The following is a 22,246-nucleotide window of genomic DNA, read 5'->3' as shown; positions in this document are numbered from 1 at the left end:
GTTTTATACTTTTGTCTACTGGTCAATCAAAAATTTCCAGCTCATTTTTGACCTTGTTTTCACGTCAGTTATCTTTTCAGTCATTAGGTACTACATTATGAAAGAAGGGGTGTAGGAGTTCTATTCTGCTAATAAGGTATCCAAAGTGGATCTCCCACACAGCACTTTGATAAATGTATTCTGGAGTTTGGAAACTGACCTATGTTAATATTGGCAGCTATTATATGAGATATGTTAAAAAGCTTTGGAGTGGGGTTTTTTTTGGTGGGTTTTTATGGTTTTTTAAAATGTACTATTAAGCATCATTCATTTGTGCAGCTCTAGTAGTGTAGTACAATAAGGAAACACTGTAACAACTTATTGTTCCCATTTTTTCATTTGGAATAGAGAGAGGTGATCAAAGGCTATTTGTCTTTTGCTTTTAACAGCTTTCAAAGCTTCTAATTGTAGAGATGGAGAAGGGAGAAGTAGTGATTGCTTTACCAAATGAGAGTAAGAAAGAAGAGGGAGATGGGGATCTGCTAAAATAAAAAATTATCGAAATGCTGATTTATTGAAATTCTGTCAAAACCTTTTAGGAGTCTTTTGCGGTTTATTTGGTTAAACACTGTTACATTTAAAGTTCCATTTTATTATGTGCACCAATTTATTTTCTTTTAGTTTTTCAAAGTAGCCTAACTCAGAAATAGGAACCACAGTAGTATCATAGTCTCATGTTGGCTTTTCTCAATACGTGCTGTTATCTCTCCCAGTATAGACAGGGTCTCAGAGCTTTGACTTCTCAGCTCAGCCATGACCAAAGCCTGGACCTAATCCAGAGTCACTTGATTTTGTTCAGTGATACATTGGTATCACTGGAAAAAAAAGGAGAATCGCGATTAGGCTCCCCCAAGTGGAACTTGCAGTGACTGATCTGAAGAGCAGCTGATCAAATCATGACACCATGCTTGCAGCTTTAAAGTAATAAAGTCCTAGAATCTAAGAATGGAGCTAGATGGCAGGGGGGTTTAAGTTCTTATAATTTACCACAGAAAATGAAAAAAAAAAAAAAAGTTGAATCTAGTCTCCAGGTTCTTGCTTAGTTTTTTACTTTGGAAAAAACATCTATAAATTTGGAGACATTACTCCCTATATATATTTTGTAAGCAAAAATGTGCTTGTTTCACTAGTAGTACATGCTTAGTTATATAAGCCATATAATATCTCTTCATTTTAAAAATATTACAGTTTTTGTTCAAATTATAAAGAGAGCACTTACTATGTAGAAATAACATAAATGTCTTAATTTACCCAGTAGCCTTCTTTTAAAATATTTTTTTATAAGAAAAAGGAGTATTTTAGAGTATGTAAGAGAGTAGAAAATAAGTATATCCTTGAATTAAATCAGTGAGCAATAGTCACAGTACATATTGTTGCTATGGTAGTGTAGCTAAATGGTAACTATGTGGACCTTGCTTAACTCTTCTCATATGAATCTCTGATCTTTTAGACATTGTTCAAAACAACCCCCTTACAACCTCTCTTCATATTGAAAAGACCTCTTGTTTCCAAATGCAAGCTAATAAAAGCTGAAGGCCTAAACTGGAGTGAAACATTTTGATCCTCCCAGAAAAGATATGAAATTATCCATTTATGGACAGTTTTGAATTTTTATCCTGAATAGGATTTTCCTGTACCATTTTATTGAAGATGTCTAATGAGATTTTGAAGTAATTTTTTTTTTTGCTAAACTAATGGAAAAGGCTTCAACTACCTTCAGTACGCTTTGGATCTCATGCCAAAAGGCAATAGAGTATTGACTTTAAAAGTGTCCTGAATTCACATACTGTCTTTATCTCTAAAAGTTTATTTTGTGGCATTGGTTTCACATTACATCATATCATAGATTCTAGACAGAAGGATATAAGCTCTCATCCAGCAGCTACATTTTTGTGGGGTTGACCATGTTGACCCGAAGCCTCTGAAGTCATTTAGGCATTTTTGGAAAGTTTTCCTAATATATACAGATAGCTTCACATACAACTGTGAAAACTGTTATTTCTGCCTTAGGTTAAACTGCCTCATTTCTTTCTTTTTGACAGCTGTGGTCAATAGATGTTGACCAAAAGCTGTCAAGTTTCCTGAGAAATGAGGAAGCATTTTTTACTCCAGATGAAAAGTAGAGAGTTATTCATCTTCTATCCTGGGAAATCCTTCCCTTAATTTGACAGGCTTTAAACAAATTGTTAGCTTTAATTAAATTTGAAATGGGACAAATGCACAACCTAAATTTCCCCTTTCTAGGATGTGAGAAGACAGTAAAATTAACCATGAGATTCGGAAATGGTGTCTCTTTTGCTATAGTGATTTACTGCAATTCTGTATTTAGGTACTGTGGAAATTTTGGGTGGGTTTAGAGATAAACAGTTTTATGAAGGCAATGTTGGATTTCTCATAGGAGTAGGGAGAAAAGATAGCTGTGGAAAAGATCAATAATAATATGGAAAAAAAAAGGGGGTGATTGCTAAAGGTATTAATTTGCAATGCTTTAAGCTGAAATTCCCATACTTTTACTTTCACATTTGAAGGAATAGCAAAAGAATAGCTCTTCACATTTTATTTTTTTTTTTAAATTCCTTTTTCCTGATGAATTTCTGGATCCATGTTTGATCTGGAAAAGAAATATGTGATAGATACATATAAAAAGCATTTAAACTAACAACTTATCAGGCTAACAAGTCCTTAGAACTTCTGTGGGATCTCTGTAAAAGATGCAGATCCAGACCTACACATTGAGCTGGTGCAGTGGATTGAATAGGTGAGGAATCTATAGAAATGATCATTACTCACTTTCTAAAGCTGCTCTAAATATATGTCTGCCCCTGCCTGCCCGTGCTGCAGGTTGTGGCAGATAGTGCCACTGTAATGTTCACAAGGAAAGGGTAGCATGGCCTGGAAGAACGTCTGCCTGTTGCATGGAGGTTATCTGCAGACGGTGAAAGATTCTTTTCTCCTTTCTTGTTTTTCAGATGAGGGTGCTTTTGAGTCCTCGTGGGCTCTCAGACAGCAATTTGACTGAAGATAGGTTTAACTGTTCCCCATGTAGTCTATTGTTGAATGAAACAGTAATGTGAGAATAGTACATGAATTAAATTTAAAAGCCAAATCATGCACATTCTCACTTTTAAAGTTTTTCTTAGGCTACATCATTCCTGAATATAAAAGCACTCTGTCCTTTTCCCATAGCTATCGATACTCTATTGGAAAATGTATCTACTGTGCAGAATGAGGAATTTAACTGTAGAACATTCTTTCATATAAAAAATTCCTCCAATGGTAGTAGATGGAAAGGGGCGACAAGATTTTTTTCTGAAGAGCCAGTACAGAAAGAAAATATGTCACCAGAAGAATGTACTGATGAGGGACTCTTGGTTCCACTTGCCTACTAACCATATATAAGAAATCCCATGTCAGCTTCATGTGTGTTAAATTCATACAAAGACAAAATAAGTCCTCTGTACCTTAGTAATTAAAATTGCAGACATGTTGACATAATGCATGATTTAGCCATGAAACACATTGGCAAAAGATATATATGAGAATAGTTTTGTAGCCATCAAAGACTTGAGGTTTATGAGGCAAGACCAGACTTACACTTGCATTAAATAGAATAAAGTATTTTCATTTCTGAAACTTTGTTGTTTAGGTCATTGTAGTCAGTGATAGATGAGGTATAAGGACTTTACGTGCAAGGTCCTAATGGATCTTGAAACTTTCTCTGTGCCATCTAGAATTTTCCATCGTCACAGTCAGGATAATGGACTTGTGCAAATCATCAGCATGACCTGTAATAACTCCAGTAGTCCTATGTAAGAAAACCTTCATACATATATGTATGAGAGATATATATATACACACATATGTAAATGATACAAATCAGGATTCTGTCTGAGAAGTTATGGTTTTATACTTTCCACAACTCCAAAGGTCCTTACCCTGTTCTTAGTGATACAGAACTGCCACCACTATAGTAATTAGGGATGGACTGAGGGTTGCATGGTATGGTCCATTTTCTGTAGCACTAATTAGACAATATCAGCTAATGTGCTCTACTGAGTGGTAACCTTCATGAAGTTCTTGGGGGAAATTCTGCAACAGTTTTATTTTTATGATATCTTTCAGACTGACATTTGTATTCTTTATATACGCACACATACATATGTACATATACTCACAAATATGTGCTTCCCAAGGACTGTTTGCATAGTAAAGAAAAGCATGTTCGTTACCCTAAAGCAGTTGTATTATTCACATTTTTTGCATTATCCAAATACTCTGAAAAACTGATTAAATTCAAGTATTAAAAATATTTCTTTTGTTAATCTGGAAAGTGTCTCATGATTTAGGGTATTCTGAAGAATCAAGTGCAGTTTTCTGCCAGACAAACCTTTTGAGGTCTTATGCAAATGATTTAGTAAAAACTGGGCACCAAAACAAGGTGAGTTTGAGGAGGTGCACCTCAGTCCATCTAACTTTCCTGTCTCCATTTATGAAACAGATATAATAGTACTTCCCTACCTCAGGGAGGTGTTCTGGATACAGTATAAAGATTGTGCAGTAACAGGATACTGTAAATATGAGGACCCTGCAAGAACACTGAAAATAGGTCATAGTAAAAATTTCAAAAATTTCCAAAAATCTACAGCAGATATTTCTGTGGTAATCTCTTCATGGTTTTGTCTCTTTCCATGAAGCACAAGGAAAGGTGACCTACTCTGTGCACAGCATTTTCACACTCCTTTTTAAACATGCAGGATGTATCTGCCTTGGGGGTGATAGGACGTGGGATTCATCTCATTACCAATGCCAAATGCAATCAGTAGACAACTTGCTGCTTTAATTTCTGAGGACTTATTCTTATAGTTATGGTTGTAGTTAAGCTTATCATGTGATCATTTAGAAAAAAAGGTGAATAGTTGTTTTTCCTCTAGTATATCTACCCATTGGCAATGAGTAGTTAGGATTAAAAGCTCCATCTAGCCCAAGGCTATAATGAATATTCAGGAAAAATGATTCTGTACTGCTGCTTAGGGAAGTAAAAAGACAACCCCTGTAACATTCAAATCTCCTGTGCCTTTGGAATAAACAAGCAATATTTGATTAAGAACAGGAAGACAGAAGACACACTGGTGTACATCTCATACCAAAAAAGACTTTATATGGTATTAAATTACCAACAGATTCCTGTAGTAGAGTGCATGAATCAATGTTATGTTTTAGCTGATGATAATTTCACCAAGCTTTTATTTAGATGCTGTTTGTTTAAAAAAAAAAAAAAAAAAAAAAAAAAAGCAGATAAATGAAGTGTGCTACCAACGGATGTTACAGTCCATTGAAGCATTTGTTCATTCTTCTGGGTTGACACACAGAGCAAAATTATGCTACACATTCTGTTACAAATCACACTGTATCACCATTAATGAGAGAACCAACAAACCTAGTTATGTGCAACAGAATAAGATAGTTTATAGCAACATGGTAGACTTTGAACCAAAAGCATTAAAATCCTGTACTACATTAAGCAGAATAATATTTTAGTTAGTTCATATTGTTGATTTTGCGAATGTAAATGCCCAGCTGTTTTTACAGCTAATAACATTTTACATATCAAGCCATTTAGAAAATATTTCTTAACTGTGCAGGCTTCATCAACCACTTTATCAATGATCAAAGCTGCAGGCACTTTCATAAAGTTGGATTACAGTAAAAAATATATTTATGTTGTATTAGCAGTGACAGGTATTTTTTGTAACATGATTTATGGGCCTCGATTCATTCTTTTACAAGTTATATGCTCATCCTTGAATTTTTTAAATCCAATCTCTGCTAAGAATCAGTAAATGCGATTTGTAAATTGAGGTCAATCTTTCAGAAATACAAGTAGATGGGAGGCCCTGAATCAGCAAAGTGAATTAGGCGAAATGAAGCCTGTACATGGCCTCTTTGAAACTAGTTTTTTCGTACCAGGCTGCTTACCTTGTTAAATTTGCACCTGAGTTTAAAACTTTGCTGAATATGATAAATTAATATTCTCAGAAATCTTAAGTTTTGAACTGCATTTCAAATTGGGATAATTTCTGTAGTCGATCACACTTAGAAGTGAATTCTCTATTTCTAATCACTTAAATCTTTCTCAAAAGTTGTGTTCTTGTGTCACCTCTGCAAATTGTTCTCAGTCCAATGGCAAACTTCTATGGAGAGGTTGTACACCATCCAGTGAACTTCCCCTGGATTAGATAAATGTAGTTCATTCATTTCATATGAAAATTAGCTGTCCAGTGACATTAATATCTTCTCTTTTCAACCATGTAATGACTTCTGATGCATTTTTCCAAGTTCTCAGTGCAAATATAACAGGAAATTATGAATTTTATAAATGAATGAATGACTGTTTCTTAATGATCTAAAGGAGAAAATGTGATGTTATAGATAAAAACAGGTGGCGATATTATCCCTCTTTGAGAATATGTTGTCTGTAGTGTGTAAAAGCTCTGGTATTCCCATGCAGTGACTTCATGTCATAGAAATCCCTCTGGCAGCAGGGAAGCTCAGGCACGTGGTGGTTGTGGCCACTGGACACTTGCGATGCCACTGCAGGGAGTGGAGGGAGGGTGGGCTCAGGTGGCTCACTGGTGCTGGCTGCTACACCAGGAGGAATCTGAGCAGGCGGGGGCTGGAGGCAGAGCAGCGGGAGGAGGAGGAGGAGGAAGAGGAGGAGGAGGGTGGATCAGCTGGATGCTCCAGTACAGTTCAACTGTAGGACTTGCACTGAAAAGGGGAGCGGTGAGATCTGTCACATGTGTGTATATTTTGGGGGTGGCGCAAGGGGAAACTAATTTTTTTTTAAGGTATTCAGCATTATATGATATTTATTTAATGAGTAAATGAATTAAATAATTACAAGGGGAAAAAAAGACTTTAGAAATACCTGTTTCAATCCAAAATTTTCAAATTTAATGGAAATTCTATTTTTTTGCATAAACTTCAACACCTTTCCAATTCCTATCAGTGACTGTCTCACTGTGCAGCAGAGCACTGTGTTAACTTTTTTTTCACTTTTCTGTGTTTCCTTACTAAACATTCCTATTTTTTCTTGGAATAATAAGTGAAGTAAAAAAACTCCTTCAGCTGAGTTTTCATGTTATTTTCCTATTGTTACCTGTGGTTTTATGGGTACCGAAAATGGGCAGGTTTCCAAGACTGACACAAGTGAGTGTTTCAAAAGGGCTTTGTCTAAACATGTGTTGTACAATCAGATTTTTAAACTGTTTACTAGCTTGAGAAATTGAAGACCTTTACATTGCATTCATTGCATTAATCTTGGTGTGGGAGAAGCAGAACTGATGGAAAATTAAGGTCTTTACTTACTTTTGGAAAAAAAAAGGTCAAATTACTATTTATTATCAAAGACAAAGTAGTTAAATTGTCTTAGGTAGGATGGAAATTAGGTTTATATGAATGAAAGAGATCTCCCAATAAGTTATTTGGTGTGGATTCAAATAATTATATATTTTTTAAAGTGTTAGTATGTGTTGGAGTAAGAATTTTTATGGCAGCCCTATAAGCACGATGCAGTCAGCATAATGAGTTATGTGGTGCCAACATCCTGAACATTATTACAAGGATTTCTAAGGAGAAGTATTAACATAAAGGATATACAATTCATGTCTTCTGGAGGGTCTCTCATTTCTGTGTTGGGCCTCAAGGAAATTCAAAACAGAAATGAAAGTCAAAGATGCAACTGCTTTCATACTGCCAGCGCAGTGTTCATACATATTTCATGGAAGCTGCATGGGCGGGGAGATCACCATTTTTATTGGAATGGCACAGCTAAGTCTCAGGGTTTTACTATTCATGTCAAGCACTGTGTACTTTCTAGGAACACAGCTTGTGGGGTTTTTTTGTTAGTATTTAACCATGGGTGTAAAAAGAAATAACAGCAAGGGGATGTTTCCTGTGTGTTCACTAGACTGACAACCTTGGTGTCCACTGGATAGTTTTAAACTAGACTTCATCTAGGCTCATCCCATTTTCAGCTACTACATAGCAATGCAGCTCTCTGAGTTTTTACAATATCCTAATGGGGGAAGATTATTCATATATGACAGACTTAATTATCTGAGAGAGGGATAAAAATTTAGTAAATATAAATGTAAATAATCACTGTGGTACCAATTAGCCTGCCCACAAGTTATACTTGTACTAAATCTTGTACCATTCAATTTTTAACCAGATCACACACCATGTTCTACCTGCATCCGTATTGAAATAGTAAGGTATTTGTTGAAGAGCATTATCAATAGCCAACAGAAAAAAACCCCAATAACCCATACCATGAGAGTTATATTGAACAATACCCATTATATGTGCCAGACACAGAATGTTAGTTCGACTGAGCCATTTTCAATGGAAAGAATAGTTGATTACTGTCTACATAAGACATATTCCGTAAGGGAAGTAAATGCCTGGAAATCAGGAAGAGCCAACACTTGAAGATTTCGATTTCTGGCTTTATCAGAGAAGATTTTGATCTTTCATTTACACTATGGCCATCCCAAGTTATTCTCTGAAGTGAGAGGAGAACTCAGAAATGCTGAATTGCATTCTGATATCTGTGCAACCTCGAGTCATCCTTGTTGTTCTGATCAAGGCATGATCAGCGAATGCTTCAGGTTCACATTATTTTATAGGATACTGGTTATTCTCAATATACCTTACATAGAGTAAGTCATTAAAACTGAAAAGTAATTTTTAAAATAAAGGGGTAAAAAAAGTCTCTGTCATCCAAGATGATATTTTCCTCTCTCTGGGAAGGGAACATTTTGTGATATCTTTATCTTTTGGAAATAAAAAAAGGCAAATTTTCCTTTTTTCATGAACTAACTTCTCTGTAATGGATTTGCAATTCCTCAATGTGTCTGAAATAAATTAACTAATGAGATGAGGTTCAGTCCTGATGTGTAATTTCACAAAATCACAGTATAGCCACTTATAGCAAAGTTTTCTATTTCCTTGATGCACCTTTTGTTCATATTACTTTTAATTATGTTCTATATTTATCTGACCTATTTGAACAGGATCCAGAGCTGGTACGGAACATCTGTCGCTGGGTTAGACAAGCTGTTCAGATTCCTTTCTTTGCCAAGCTGACCCCAAATGTCACCGATATTGTGAATATTGCGATGGCTGCGCAGGAAGGTAACCGAAGCCAGTGCACAAGCTGTGCAGATTTACTAATTTGCTGAATGGGATAAGATAGGGTAGTTGCTGGAATAATAACAAATAACAACATAAACTAATATGAAAATAGTTTATTTGATGTATTTAGAATAAGCATAGTGATCAAAGGCTTCCTGATTTTGTCCATGCTTCTAGAATATAGCAATATATGAAGAGAACTATATTAGACTGTTAACAATAAATCATGTATGTTTGTGTGTGTGTGTTTGTCTGCACACTCCTATTTCTATCACATTTATGCATTTACCATACTATTGTAAATTCCCCTATTCCTACATTTAGTAGTGAAAATGGTGTGCCCTGAGAAAAAAGAAATACGCCATTTGAAGGTATATGTATAATTCTTTTTTTCCTTGGAGCTTAAAGTACAACATGGCAGGAAATTAAATTTGGAAGTAGGTGTATTAATCCATTACTTAGAACCATGGTCATCATTCCTCTGTCGCATTTTGTCTTGCTCCTCACAAGTTTGGAGGAAGTGACCCTGTGCTGGAGCACCTCCAGGTGTTGAACAACCACTGTAGCAGGTTTTGTCCCACACAGCTGAAGAGCAGAGATCTGCCTGTCAGCCCCAGTGTTTCCCATATGCTGTCCTATAGCCCTTACAGCTCTCTCAACTGATGCAGCCTGCCTTGAAGCTAGTGTTAAATTTATCAGCCCAGGATTGGTCTTAAGGACCCTTTTCTGCACATCCCCTTACAGTTTGTTGCTTTCTGTCTTCAGCTGTTTATTTGAATTTCTAGTTATTTCACAGTTTCACAGGTTTTCTGTTGTATTTTTTCCTCTCTTGTTCTTATACACATGATTTAACAAAAAGTGACTGACCTTTTCTTTCACAGGTGGCGCAGATGGTGTTACAGCCACCAACACTGTGTCAGGACTGATGGGACTGAAAGCAGACAGCACACCTTGGCCAGCAGTTGGTGGAGAACTGAGGACCACATATGGTGGCATGTCAGGTAGGTGTTGCCCTTTTTGATGCATGGTACTTCCTTGGAGGCTTTCAAAACATCAGGAGGTCCTTGTAGTGGGCTAGAATATCATGTCTGCAGTTGCACTGAGTCCTTAAAGCTCACCGCTGGTCAATGTTTCTAATAGTCATGACAGATGGAACAGATTAAGTGTGAAGGCTCTTGGGTTGCCCTTTCCTTAATGGTAAAGCACTACATCAGAATACTGTGATAGGGTCACTGGAGAGGGAAGGAAATCTCTTCTCTCATGACCCTCGCTTTTCCTCAAATTTTTCATTCTGTCACAATTGTCAGGCCCCATGTTAGACAGAGGCTAATGAAAGGGCATCGCAGGGGGAAATATCAACAATCCAAATGCAGTCTATTTTTCATAGCCCAAACTCCAGCCTTCCTCCCTCCTTCCCACCAAGTGCACCTCTTCCAAGGAGGTTATTTCCTCCTTTTCCCACTGTGGTAAAAATGACAGACTGTATTAGACAAATATATGCATATTTTTGTAGCCTATTCCTTGAGATATACAACAATATCTTGTGTAGGCCATATTTCCAAGTCCTGCTTCACAGTTTAATTTTAAAACCAGCAGCAAAACTTTTACACTCCAGTTCAGTGCCTGTGCACACTAATATATTAATCTGTTGACCCTGTGCACTCTGTTGCTGTGACAACATGAACTTGGCCCTGCAAAGACAATACTGTGAGCTTCTTGACTTTACTGGTATGGAGATTAGTCTCCTTGGTGATAGAGGTAGCAGTAAATATACATAACAGAAGTAATAGCATCCTCCTGATTCAGTCAAACACTATTTTATCGGACCTGCCTCCTACCTCACCCCAAAAACATAATCAGAGGATACCAGACAGGCAAAAAATGCTTTATTTTATATGACTGGTGTTATCCTTAGAGAACCATAAGAAATGTAGTAAAAGATAACTTTTAAACAAACTTTAATTGAGACAAGTGTATTCAGTGGAAAATTGCCTTATTGCCTTAGATAACTATATGGAATTTGGAATTTTTTAGAGAACGCTGAAAAGTAAGGAAGCAATAACAATCAGAAAAAATCATTATGCCTATTGCATAATCATTTTTTCACGATGACAGTCCAATAAGATGTTATATTTTAATATTATGCAAAATGGGAGGAAGAGGGGAGCAAGAAGAGAACAGCTACAGCCCATTTCAATTTCTCTAGCCTGCCATGTTGACAGCAAAAGAATAAAGGAGGTCACAGTGGGTGCTGTGCATTAAAAATTAATAAAAGAACTATTGCAGTAGTATTTTATATAAGTAACACCATTCACATTTTCTCATTTAAGTTGCAATTTCTGAATATTCCTTCCTACCATAAGTCTGTCTAATAAAATCTATAAAATGACTGCATTATGAAAAGTGTGTCTCTTATGTCACAAATTTGAAACATGTATGTAGCGTAAATTACAGTGGCACCTGGATGCTCAGCTATAAGGGAGGACGTACCAGTATTTCTGTGGTTTATAATTCTGTTATAAGTGGGACCTGAGGAAAAGTTCTTTCTTTATTTTATTTTTATATATGTGTGTGTATGTGTGTAAGTATAAAAATGTACTTTTTTTCCTGAAGTTTTACATGTATCAGAGGAGATAGAAAATGTCATTTTAGGATGCACCATTACCTATGACACAAATCTGGTTATTTAAAAAATATGAAAACCACTGGAAATGCTGTCAATTTATTATGTTTTGAAAGGGCATGTTGTTACAGACAAATATATAAAGATTTCTTGTTGATAATTGGCATCACTAGGTCCCAATCCCACAACTCATTGTGCAAAAGAATACCACAGAGCTAATAAAGTCAGTAGGCTCTGCAACACATTGCAATACTTTCTGCTTAGCGATCAGGGTATAGCAGTATACAAATTTACAAAAGCAATTTTAAATCAAAAGAGCTAGCATGCTTACAAGAAGACAAAAAATGGGAGAGCATGTCATCTTGTCAGAGTAAGGGGCAGGGTAGCCATACTTCTGAGGTCCGTTCCTGGCCATGCCAGGGCTGAGCCGTGTGGCCTGCAGCCAGACACTTGACCTTTCCATGCTTTATTTTTCCTGTCTGTGAAATGGCAGTAACACCACTTACATGCCTACAGGCTTGTTGGGAAGTGCTCTGTAGTTCTGGCATGAAAGTCACTTCATAGTGTAAAGTATTGGCTTTCTATTTTGATGTGCTTAAACTTCTTGTTCTATTTTATTATCTGATAGAGTCAGTAGTTTTTGTTGGTTTTTTAAATAATTCCTCTCAAGAGAGAATTAAGTTTTTAAGTGAAAGTCAGCACTATTGTAGAAGCAGTAAGTCTGGTCCTTTTTTCATGTCTTTTACCAAAACACAGCTGGTTTATCATGATCTGTAGTGCACAAACCTAGAGCAGATACAGCGCATAGCCAAGCTGTATCTTGCTTTTTGGATTTTTTTCAGTTGCACAGATTTTAGTTCTTTTCTGGACTAGAAATGATTCTTGCTTGGCACAGAGGTTCAGTAAGTGTGGCAGGAGTCTCTGTCCCACAGGATGCAGTGCTCATGGTGCTGCTGCGTGACTGTGGGTGGGTGGGAGCTGGCCCCCAGCCCTCTGCAGGTCTCAGCTCAGAGTCCTCTCAGTCAGATGTGCTGGTGAGGTCTGAAACATACGTAGGCTCAAAGCAGGTGATCCTCAGCATCACCCGGTCGGTAAGGAATTGCTTGCAATGGAGTATTTCTAGAGTGCTGGATTAAACTGGATTTTAGATCAGTCTGGGCTTGCTTATCTTTTTTCCCCTTCTCTTTACACATAAATCACAGACAGCTCTCCCTGTCTCCAGCAGCATTGCCTGCTAGTATAGGGGTTGCTCTGTCTGAAAGGGTGCTTTTGCTTCAGAGAGAGCAAAGCAGAAGCTGCTGTGCTTCGGGTCTGCCGTCGGCAGCAGGGACACAATCCTCCCTTGATGTCACATAGAGAAATGTGCCCTGTCCTCTGCACTCTGCATTTCCATTCACTCCCCTGAGAGCTGAAGGAGCCCCGTGCCTCGGCAGAGGGCTGTAGCGTGAGAGGAGGCGTCCAGCAGAAAGCTGGAGGGAAGCCACTGCAGCTCCAAACGCAAAAGTCAGCACTTTGCACCTTGAAACAAGGCCACAGGCCCGCCTCTGTCTCTGCTGGCTGAAGGGCTTTGCTGAAAGCTCAGGCCTGGCTCTGGCCTGCCAGCCAGCAGGGCTTGAGGGGAGGAAGGCGCCTCGTGGCAGCACGTGCTGAGAGGGCTGGCAGGGAGGCCGGGAAAGCTCTGCGGCCAGAGATCACATTGCAAGGAAGTTGTTCTCGTAAAGGACAGCTGTTCTTCGGTGTTTTATAAATTCGCTATGGCCACACATTTCTTAATACAGTGCAAGTTGCCTTCTCCGGGTAAGTGCAAACTCACTCCTCTGAGTTTGATGAAGGTTTCTGTCAGAGTGAATAATGAAAGTATGTTAATGCCCTGGCCTAGTAGTAGCCTGACATTTTGACTTAGAGTCTTCCCTGTCCTGCACTGTTCAAAAATGTGCTCCTACATGGCTGTGTACTGAAGAAATGTTTTTGGTATACAGCTTCCCCTTGGCCTTCTCTTCCCTCGTCTTCTCGTCTGCCTCATGTGGAAGCAGCTATATGCAGAAGGATTGTCATTATTTTTTTCCAGAAAAGAAAGACATTGAAAAGGGAATTTCTTTTTAATTCCTTTTAAATTACTAAATGACAGGTAGTTTCCTATGGCTAACATACATAAAATGTCTAATTTACATAAAAATAACAATTAAAAAAGTTTATTAACTTCATTACCAGATCCTGAGATGTTTTGAGAACAGACATATGTCTGTTTTTTTAAAATATTTTTTTAAAAATCTTGCAAAGAAGGAGAGGCTTAATGAGATTACTTTAAAACCTCTATTTAACTTTGAGTTGTTACAGTCAGTGTTTTCTTCCCAGGCAGTGCTCGGGTAGTGACCTTCCTGTTTTGATCTAATTTGATCAGCTGAAAATTGCTAAGCTGTAAGAGGCATCATTGTTTCCCCCTTCCTACCCTCCTGTTTGTTGGGTGGTTTTGACAGGGAAGGATCCCAATATCCCAGGTGGATGTTTGACCACTAGACTGTAGGATTAGTCTCTCTCTCTTCACTTCCCTGCAAATATTGAATTATTAATACAAAGTGAAACAGCTCTCACAGGATACACGCTCATACTAGCACAGTCTGCTGACCTGCAATGAGCCTGACTTGGGAGAGGCAGGTTTAAATCCCAGGTGTGAGCCCAGGTCCCAGATGGGTCCACTGGATTCCAAGTTTATCCTCCAACTATTGAGCAAAAATCTGTTTTTTCTTCACCTTCTACCTCTATTCTGGTCCCAAAAAATATTTGCAGGAGAAATTTAACTTTAATTTTGACAAACTGTTGTTTTCTAAAGAAAATTCATTTCTAATTGGCACCACGGAGCCTCAGCTGAGCCCAAGGACTGTGCTAGCCCTATGGATTTCTGTGGCCCGATTACATGAGAGGACATTGTGCTTAGAGGATCCCAGTCTTCATCCATTTTTTATAAGTTTCCAGGAACTGCGCGTTACTCAAAAAGTGGAAATGTCCTAATGAAGCCTCCAAAATATGGTTGAGGAAATAAGCCCTTATGATGAAAGAAAAATACTAAAATTAGGATATGGCTTCTCAAACTGTGTAACTACAGGATTAGACACATGGTTTGATTTCCATTAAGGAACTTTTAGAATTGATCCAGCAGTATTTCAGCTTTGAGAATTCAGAATACATGAGATTTTACCCGGAGTTCTTCATATACATGTGCAATGCAGAGTATTTGTTTCTTTTAGAAAACGAATTCTTTTTAAAACTTCTTTTTAGAAGCTAATGCTGTTTTTCAATCCTCACAAAGAATAATGACTCCTGGCTCTGAAAGAGATGTTTTAGTCTGTATAAGTATAAGTTATTTTGAAAATGAGTATTTTATAGATACCAGAATAAGATGCCAGGTTTCCCAGAGAACTGTTAATATACTGTCAGCAGCTATATGCTTCCCCAAGATTTGTTTCCTTTAAATGTATTTCAAATTTTTTTTTAAAATAAAGTTTTTTCATGAGCTTTCATAGTGTGCTTCCATATTCCAGATATATTTTATAAAACACATCACATTGAGGCACAATAGGATATCTATTGCAGGCAAAATAGAGCAGAGCTTCTGTTTGAATTTCCATGTTTTTTTGTTCTTTGTCATCTGTTTGTTTCTTTGTTTTTGTCTGGAAGCCAGATCCTTAGGGGATAAATTTATAAAACCATACACTGGACTTAGCAAAAAACTTAGGTTAAAAGCAAGTCTCTCTACAGTGCACTCACTATGTATCCTTTTAATGCTTTGTTGCAAAAATATTACAGTAGTAGTTCAAACATCTCACATCTATGTGCTGTTATTGCTTTGTGCAATTATTACATTCTGTAGTATTTTTGCATTATTTGCACAAATATATTGTACAGCATGTTCAAGTACATGTGTTTGTGTGTTTTCCAGAACAAGAGAGATTCAGAAAGTTATGTGTTATAACTTCATAGCTGACCATGAGGGATGTCAGAAGGAATATACCTAGTTAGCAGATTTGGTCGTTAAATGTGGGAATATGTAATTGTTGGAAACCAGCAGAGGCAGTTAATTTTAGTTACTTTTGAAGTAAGTCAGTGGAGCTATCTGTTTTTACAGAAAACACTGTCAGATAGCAATTGTGACCTTTAAGGAAATGCTTTGCAGGTGTTATTTCAATAAATTAAAGTGTATACACTATGAGAATAATTGACATTATTAATAGGGGCATATATTCTAATCTGATATGTATGAATTATATTGAAAGAGGAGAAGTTGAAGTTATAATAATAAGGGCTGCTTTTTAATTTGAATTTTATGACACATCATTAAAAGAAAAGTGAAAAAAAAAAAAAAAACCACCAACAAAACAAGAGCATTCACTTTCCTAATCACAGTTCTCTCAGTGACTGTGCAGTGTGGATTCTGGTCAATAGAAATGAATGAAAAGCTGCCCACCACTGAAGACAAAACAAAATGTATGTATTCACAGGCACTTCTGTTTGGTATAAATATTTACTGAGAGTTAAAGACTATTTACATTAACATATATTTATAAAATAGTGTGGATAGGAGTAAAAAAACAAATATATGCCTTAGTACAATTTTAATTTTGTTTTATTATTTCTGTTAAATGTAGCTCAGCCATTACAAGCCCTTATTTGCATATATTATGTCAGGATTCACAAAGAGTCCTCTGTTTTCCATCGTGTCCTTGCGGCAGTCTGATTTCTCTTAGTGTTCTGCCATCACTGGTCTGTGCAGGAGAGATCAGAGCCCTAATAATAGATTTTTGACAGGGAGCTCGCCTGCTACCTGCCCTACACAAATCCTCACTGTTCATGTTTGCTTCATGGCAACAAAGCAGACAGAAGGAAAATGCCAAGTGCTGAGTTTGAGGTACAGCCCTGCCATAGCTTGACATTTCAGCAGAATAGCAGTTTATGAGATGCATAATTTTTCATCTGGGACTCAGCTGCCATTTTCATAGAAGCTTGCAGCTCATCGACTGACTGGAAGTAGGGCAAAGGTTTACAGCATAGATCAAGGTCTACATCCTTCCCATAGCTATTTAAAAATAAGTATTATTCTCCAGATAAGGTCAGAGAACTAAGCATATTTTTTCCACTTTTAATATTTTCTAGCCAATTTCTTTTCCATGGAGAAAATGCTTTGCACTTTTAGCACAGGTACTGTTTGTAGTTGATTAAAAATGATCATAATTGATTTGATTTACCAAAAGATTAAACGAGTCCTGAAAAAAGAATGAAGTATGAGTCTTTACACACAGCATTTGAACAAAGCTGTGTTTTCTCCTCCTCTTACTTTGAAAAAAGCTCATTCCGAGCTTGAAACGAATGAAAAGTCTTTACTCTTGGAGCTTAATTGGTTTGTGTTTTATTATTGTTATAGATTGGATTTAAATTTTCACATTCATGCACATGTACTTGGGAAACAAATGCAGTGTAGGTACATGTAAGTGAGTGTTTAATTTAGAATTACACATCTCTCTGAGCTTCAGTAACAGTTCACCATGTCACAGCCTCATAGAGAACAATGGTACAGTACATTGGATTAATTAAAGAAGCCTTGCAGAGAACTGAATTCTCAGTATGTCAAGATTTCAATTTTATGTTAAATATTTTCTAAAGGCCAGACCCTTAAATCTCAGGGGCTGTACCAAGCAGTGAGCTGTGAATTTAACCATAGGCTAACTGCTAATGATAAGGAAAAGAGTCCAAGTTGAGGCAGCTGTAATACAGTCATTGGATTAGGCTATCAATCACTTGGTTCCCTGAGGAACAGGCAAAGACGACAAAACAGTGAAAAGGGAAATTAGGAAGGGAGGGCATGACTAGAATGAGATTCTTCACCAAATGTATCTGTTAGTTGGCTGAATCCCCCAAGCATCAGACAGAAATGTCCAGCATTGCTCTCAGACTAAAAGCCAAGTATTTGTTCCAAACTCCTAGAAAACCATCAAATCATCATTAACTGTTGCTGGTCTGTACAGGGTTTTAGAAATGCAGTGGGCTATATTCTCATGTTTTAATAGCCTGTAATTAGATTAATCTCTAAACTATTATTGTTGAACACTCTGGATTTACTGTTTACATCAAAGCTCATATAGAACATGTCCAGTTGGAATAATTCATTTCACAGATGAGTGGGGTTTTTTTAATAAACAGATAACTGTTAGGCTATCAAGTCTTACTGATGGCTACTGACGGTGAATGTCAGAAGGTGATTCAGATAAAATCATAAATTTTAATTAGGCATAATATGGTAAAAATAAGAGACAATAGCTGTGACCTAACTTGTCCAGGCATGGGTGAAAGAATGTGTGGTTTCAGTCTGGGTGCAGATAGATAAAATGAGAAATCGATTTGTATAGTGGTATGGATTAACATGATTAAGTAAAGAGTGCTTTTATAGTTAGCAATTTAGATTTGTTAATTTCCATTAACAAAGAATGGAAATTAATAGAGAAAGTAAAAGAGATGTCAAAGCATTTTAAAGCAGGCTGGTGGAGCAGGGGCTTGTATTTAAACTTAGTTACACTGATGGGTAGAGGTGAATGTACCACACGCAAACTATGACCCGATGAGGAGGTGTAAGTCAGTCAGGAACAGAAAATTTCTCCTTCCAGTAATATCAGCAATATTGAACCCATTGGTGTTGTCTTTGTCAGCACGAGTTGATTGTCTTTCTATGTCTGTCAGGTTTAGGGGAGAAGGTGTCTCTTTCTCTCATGATCACCTCTTTGAATTTGAAGCAAACGTTCACAAAAAAAATCTCTCAGAATATTTTTGTGTCATGTCTTTTGGAGATTATTGTGGTGAAAACTGATATATTGCTATCATAAAATCTTACTACAATTCATTTTGGAGGTCATTTAAGTATAACTGCTTTAAGTATCTTATGAATTATTTATTTGAAAAATACTTGGCATTTAAGTACTTTTCAGTTTATTCTAACACAAGAATTAAAATACTATCAAGAATTTCAAATAGACATTAACTAAAATAACAAAAATTGAGAAAAGCCCTGGTGAAGTCTACTGCTAGGTTTGTTTTCCATTAAGACTCTCAGAATCACAGAATCGTCTAGGTTGGAAAAGACCTTGAAGATCATCCAGTCCAACCATTGACCTAACACTGACAGTTCCCAACTACACCATATCCCTAAGCGCTAAGTCAACCTGACTCTTAAACACCTCCAGGGATGGGGACTCCACCACCTTCCTGGGCAGCCCATTCCAACGCCTAACAACTCGTTCTGTAAAGCGACTCTCAGCAGCTCTCTCAATCTGATCTTGCTCATCTTTCTCCCCAGATAATCACAATGAAGTCAAAACGTCTTTTGACTCCCAAGTGCAGGTTGAATGAGGACTAGAGACTGTGGTGGCATGCAGTATAACTCTAGTCTTTCATACAATCGAAAGGCTACTGCTCACTACAAAAGCGTGTCTAAACTGTGAGAACTGCATGCCTTATGATAGCCCAGTGGCTGCTCAGTGACTGGTTAGGAGGGTCACTCTGGCTTGCTGACTGGTCTCTGGCAATTGCACAAGTTAGAGCTGGGCCCAGCTTCCTGCTCTCGGTGTTGCAGGCAATGCAGAAGTGTATTTTGTACAGAAGCAGTAATTCTAAGTGGTTAAGCATATGGTCATGGGCTGGAGCACAAAGAAGATAACTTTGGGTGGTAGTGTTCAAGTTGGCTTGGAGGTCTGCAAAGCTTTGTTGCAGTGTACATGCATGATGGATTCAAACTTGAACACAGGTTATGAGAGTTTAGGGAGCTTCAATATAGGAGGCAGAGGAAAGATCTAACAAAGGAATTAGGGTCCAAATTCATGAGAATACATGTCAGTGTTACAAGCTCCCTGCTGTTGATCGTGCATGGCCCATAATTCTTTTCTTCTGACTTGTTATTCAGTACCCGAATCAACAGCAGGGTTTGTGATACAGGTGGTACTTGAGAGTGATCAATGAGGCAACCGTCTTCTGTGGAAATTATAAACTGTACCTGTCACTCACAGAGCAGAAGTTCTAATTGTAATTCCACAAAAAAAGCCAAGAGTTTGTAAACAATTCTGATTAACAATTGTATCAGCAGAGGTTAAAACCCCTGAGTACTGACCTGGTGTGTCTTAAGCATGTTCATTTTTTTCCATATCTTACTTTGCATATTGATTTGCTCTAGTCACCAAGTGGCATATACTGGTTGTAGAGCCCATCTTTATTCAGGGGAGGACATAGTCTCATCTTACTAGAAGAATAAACATGTTTTTACATTTTAAAAAAAATTGCAATATATTTAACATCCACTATGAGCTAACAAATAAATAGAAAAATAACTTCATATTTAACTTTTGTTTTCATGGAGCTACCTTCTCTCTGTGGGACATCTGTGCTTACAGGATAGGCCAACTGACTACTGTCTTCTGCTGTTAGTCTGGGGATACTACCACTGCTGACAATACACCCCAACTTCTGTATTGCATGCTAGTTCCTCCACCTGGTTCAGTAGCTTCAGTAGCCCCAATGGTTTAGGCATCCCTGTGAGGATGTTGGGACTCCCACAGTTCTCTCTACCTACAAAACACTGGATTGATGTGTTTTAGAAATGGGTCAGGAAGTGACTTGAAGAGAAGGTTTCACAGTTACATGAAACTGTCCTTGCTGAGATTAATCCAGTTGCAGAATATTTTGACAAACAGTTACAGGGGTTTAGGAAGAAAAAGAAATAATCCTTGAGACAACTTTAAACCCAGGGCATTGCTTTACATCCAGCAGCACCAAAAGGACCTACTTATGCAGTTATTACTGCTGTCCTGCTTCCATGTAGGAGTAGCCTTTCTACCACTGGTTAGCTATGATTTATGATGAACTCACCACAGTAAATACATCTTTATTCACCTAAATCCTGCTAGCATTCTGTATTTTTTAGTATCCTACTTGAATGATGAATAAATCCTAATGCCAACTTCACCCATAAAATACAGAACACAAAATATAGCAGATTTGTTTAACTGGGTAGATCCTGGGTTTGTATTTCACTAGGCATCACATCATCCCTGATGAGTTATTGCCAGAAGCATTTATAAAAGTATTTCACAACTATCAGAACATTTTTTTTACCTTTCAAAAGGATGCAAATAATATATAGTAGTCAGCTAAGGGATCTGCATTTCAATGTGCCTTTTCATGCAAGCACACCATTGTATAGAATGAGCTTTACAGATACCCTGCTCACACACAGGATATACCAACGTATCCTACAAAATCTTTTAGGTAACCTGCTGTAGTAATTTGGTTTTCCAATTTATGATCAATTTGCAGTTTCTATGTTGCCAGGTAATTGCAAATGTCTTCTTTATTAACATGCACTGTATAACCATCTTTACTTAAGTCATGTTTAAATCCCAAAAGACACTCATAGTCAGGGATTGAGCCACCATGATTTGGGTTAAGTGAGAGCCAAGTGAGAACTGTTGAGAGCAGTGTCCCACCGTTTCAGAATGAGAAATCCATTGTGCAGCTGTGGCAGATATATAGAGGGTGTTTTTAATGACATGAGATGTGTCCATAAAATGTATGGTACCACACCTGACTCAGCACTGAGGTAAGGCTGATGCTGTGAAGAACTTTGTTACAGGCAGCTGTGGGTTTTTTGCAAACAGTCATTCCGATGAAGACATGGTTAACTATGTTACGGTTGTGTCTGGTCATTTATGTATGTTTCATGGCTCTATTGAGTGACCTATTGGTTTTTAAAAGAACGTATGATTGCTCCAGTCCACATTTTGGCTAGGCCAAACTTTTTTTACTCCCTGTCAGTTATTGCTGTGCTTACACTGTTAATGCCATGTCAGCTGCCTGCCTATTGAATTCACCAGCTTTGGCAGTATTTTCACCAATCTTTTGGATATATGCCCACTCAAGAGCTGCTTAGATTTTAATAGGGAGTACTCAGAGAAATCTCATTCTAGGCCCTCATAAATTCTGTGCATCAAGAGCACTTGCAGAGAAGGTATTGCCAGACAAGGCTTTTAGGAATGGGTTGCTTTTTCTTATAAATTAAGCAGCTTCTTCAGAACTTATTGAAAGTGAGATTTGAAGAATTCAGACCTCAAAGGAGGATGTGGTGGCACCTTGTTTTCCCTAACAAGTATTTTGAAAAAACCTGCTACATGCTACAATCTAGTTTATTAAAATAATGAAGAGATTGCTTGCATCTTTGTTGTTCATAAAAACCCATTAGAGGATCAGTCCTTGGCAGGTATCCAGAGAGGAAGTAAACCCTGCCAGAGGCAGGGAAGTCACCCCAAGTCTTGCTCCATCTTGTTGAGGGGAATTTTAGGAAGGAGTTTCCTCCTG

At 37.5% G+C, this 22,246-nt stretch overlaps 1 protein-coding gene across 3 annotated transcripts in view; it reads left to right on the top strand.

Annotated features, from left to right (window-relative positions):
- DPYD (dihydropyrimidine dehydrogenase) overlaps positions 1 to 22,246 on the top strand; it is a 367,570-nt gene that overhangs the window by 260,835 nt on the left and 84,489 nt on the right. For all 3 annotated transcript variants that reach the window (XR_012624149.1, XM_074832563.1, XM_074832565.1), the window contains 2 exons: positions 9,117 to 9,237; positions 10,119 to 10,238. Coding sequence is in view for 2 of the 3 variants with exons in the window: in XM_074832563.1 (XP_074688664.1) it covers positions 9,117 to 9,237; positions 10,119 to 10,238 (241 nt within the window). In the remaining variant the exon portion in view is untranslated. The remainder of the gene's footprint in view (positions 1 to 9,116; positions 9,238 to 10,118; positions 10,239 to 22,246) is intronic.

This window comes from Strix aluco, chromosome 8 (genome assembly GCF_031877795.1).
Source record: "Strix aluco isolate bStrAlu1 chromosome 8, bStrAlu1.hap1, whole genome shotgun sequence".
NCBI lineage: Eukaryota > Metazoa > Chordata > Aves > Strigiformes > Strigidae > Strix > Strix aluco.
This window is presented reverse-complemented; position numbering and strand designations above follow the sequence as displayed.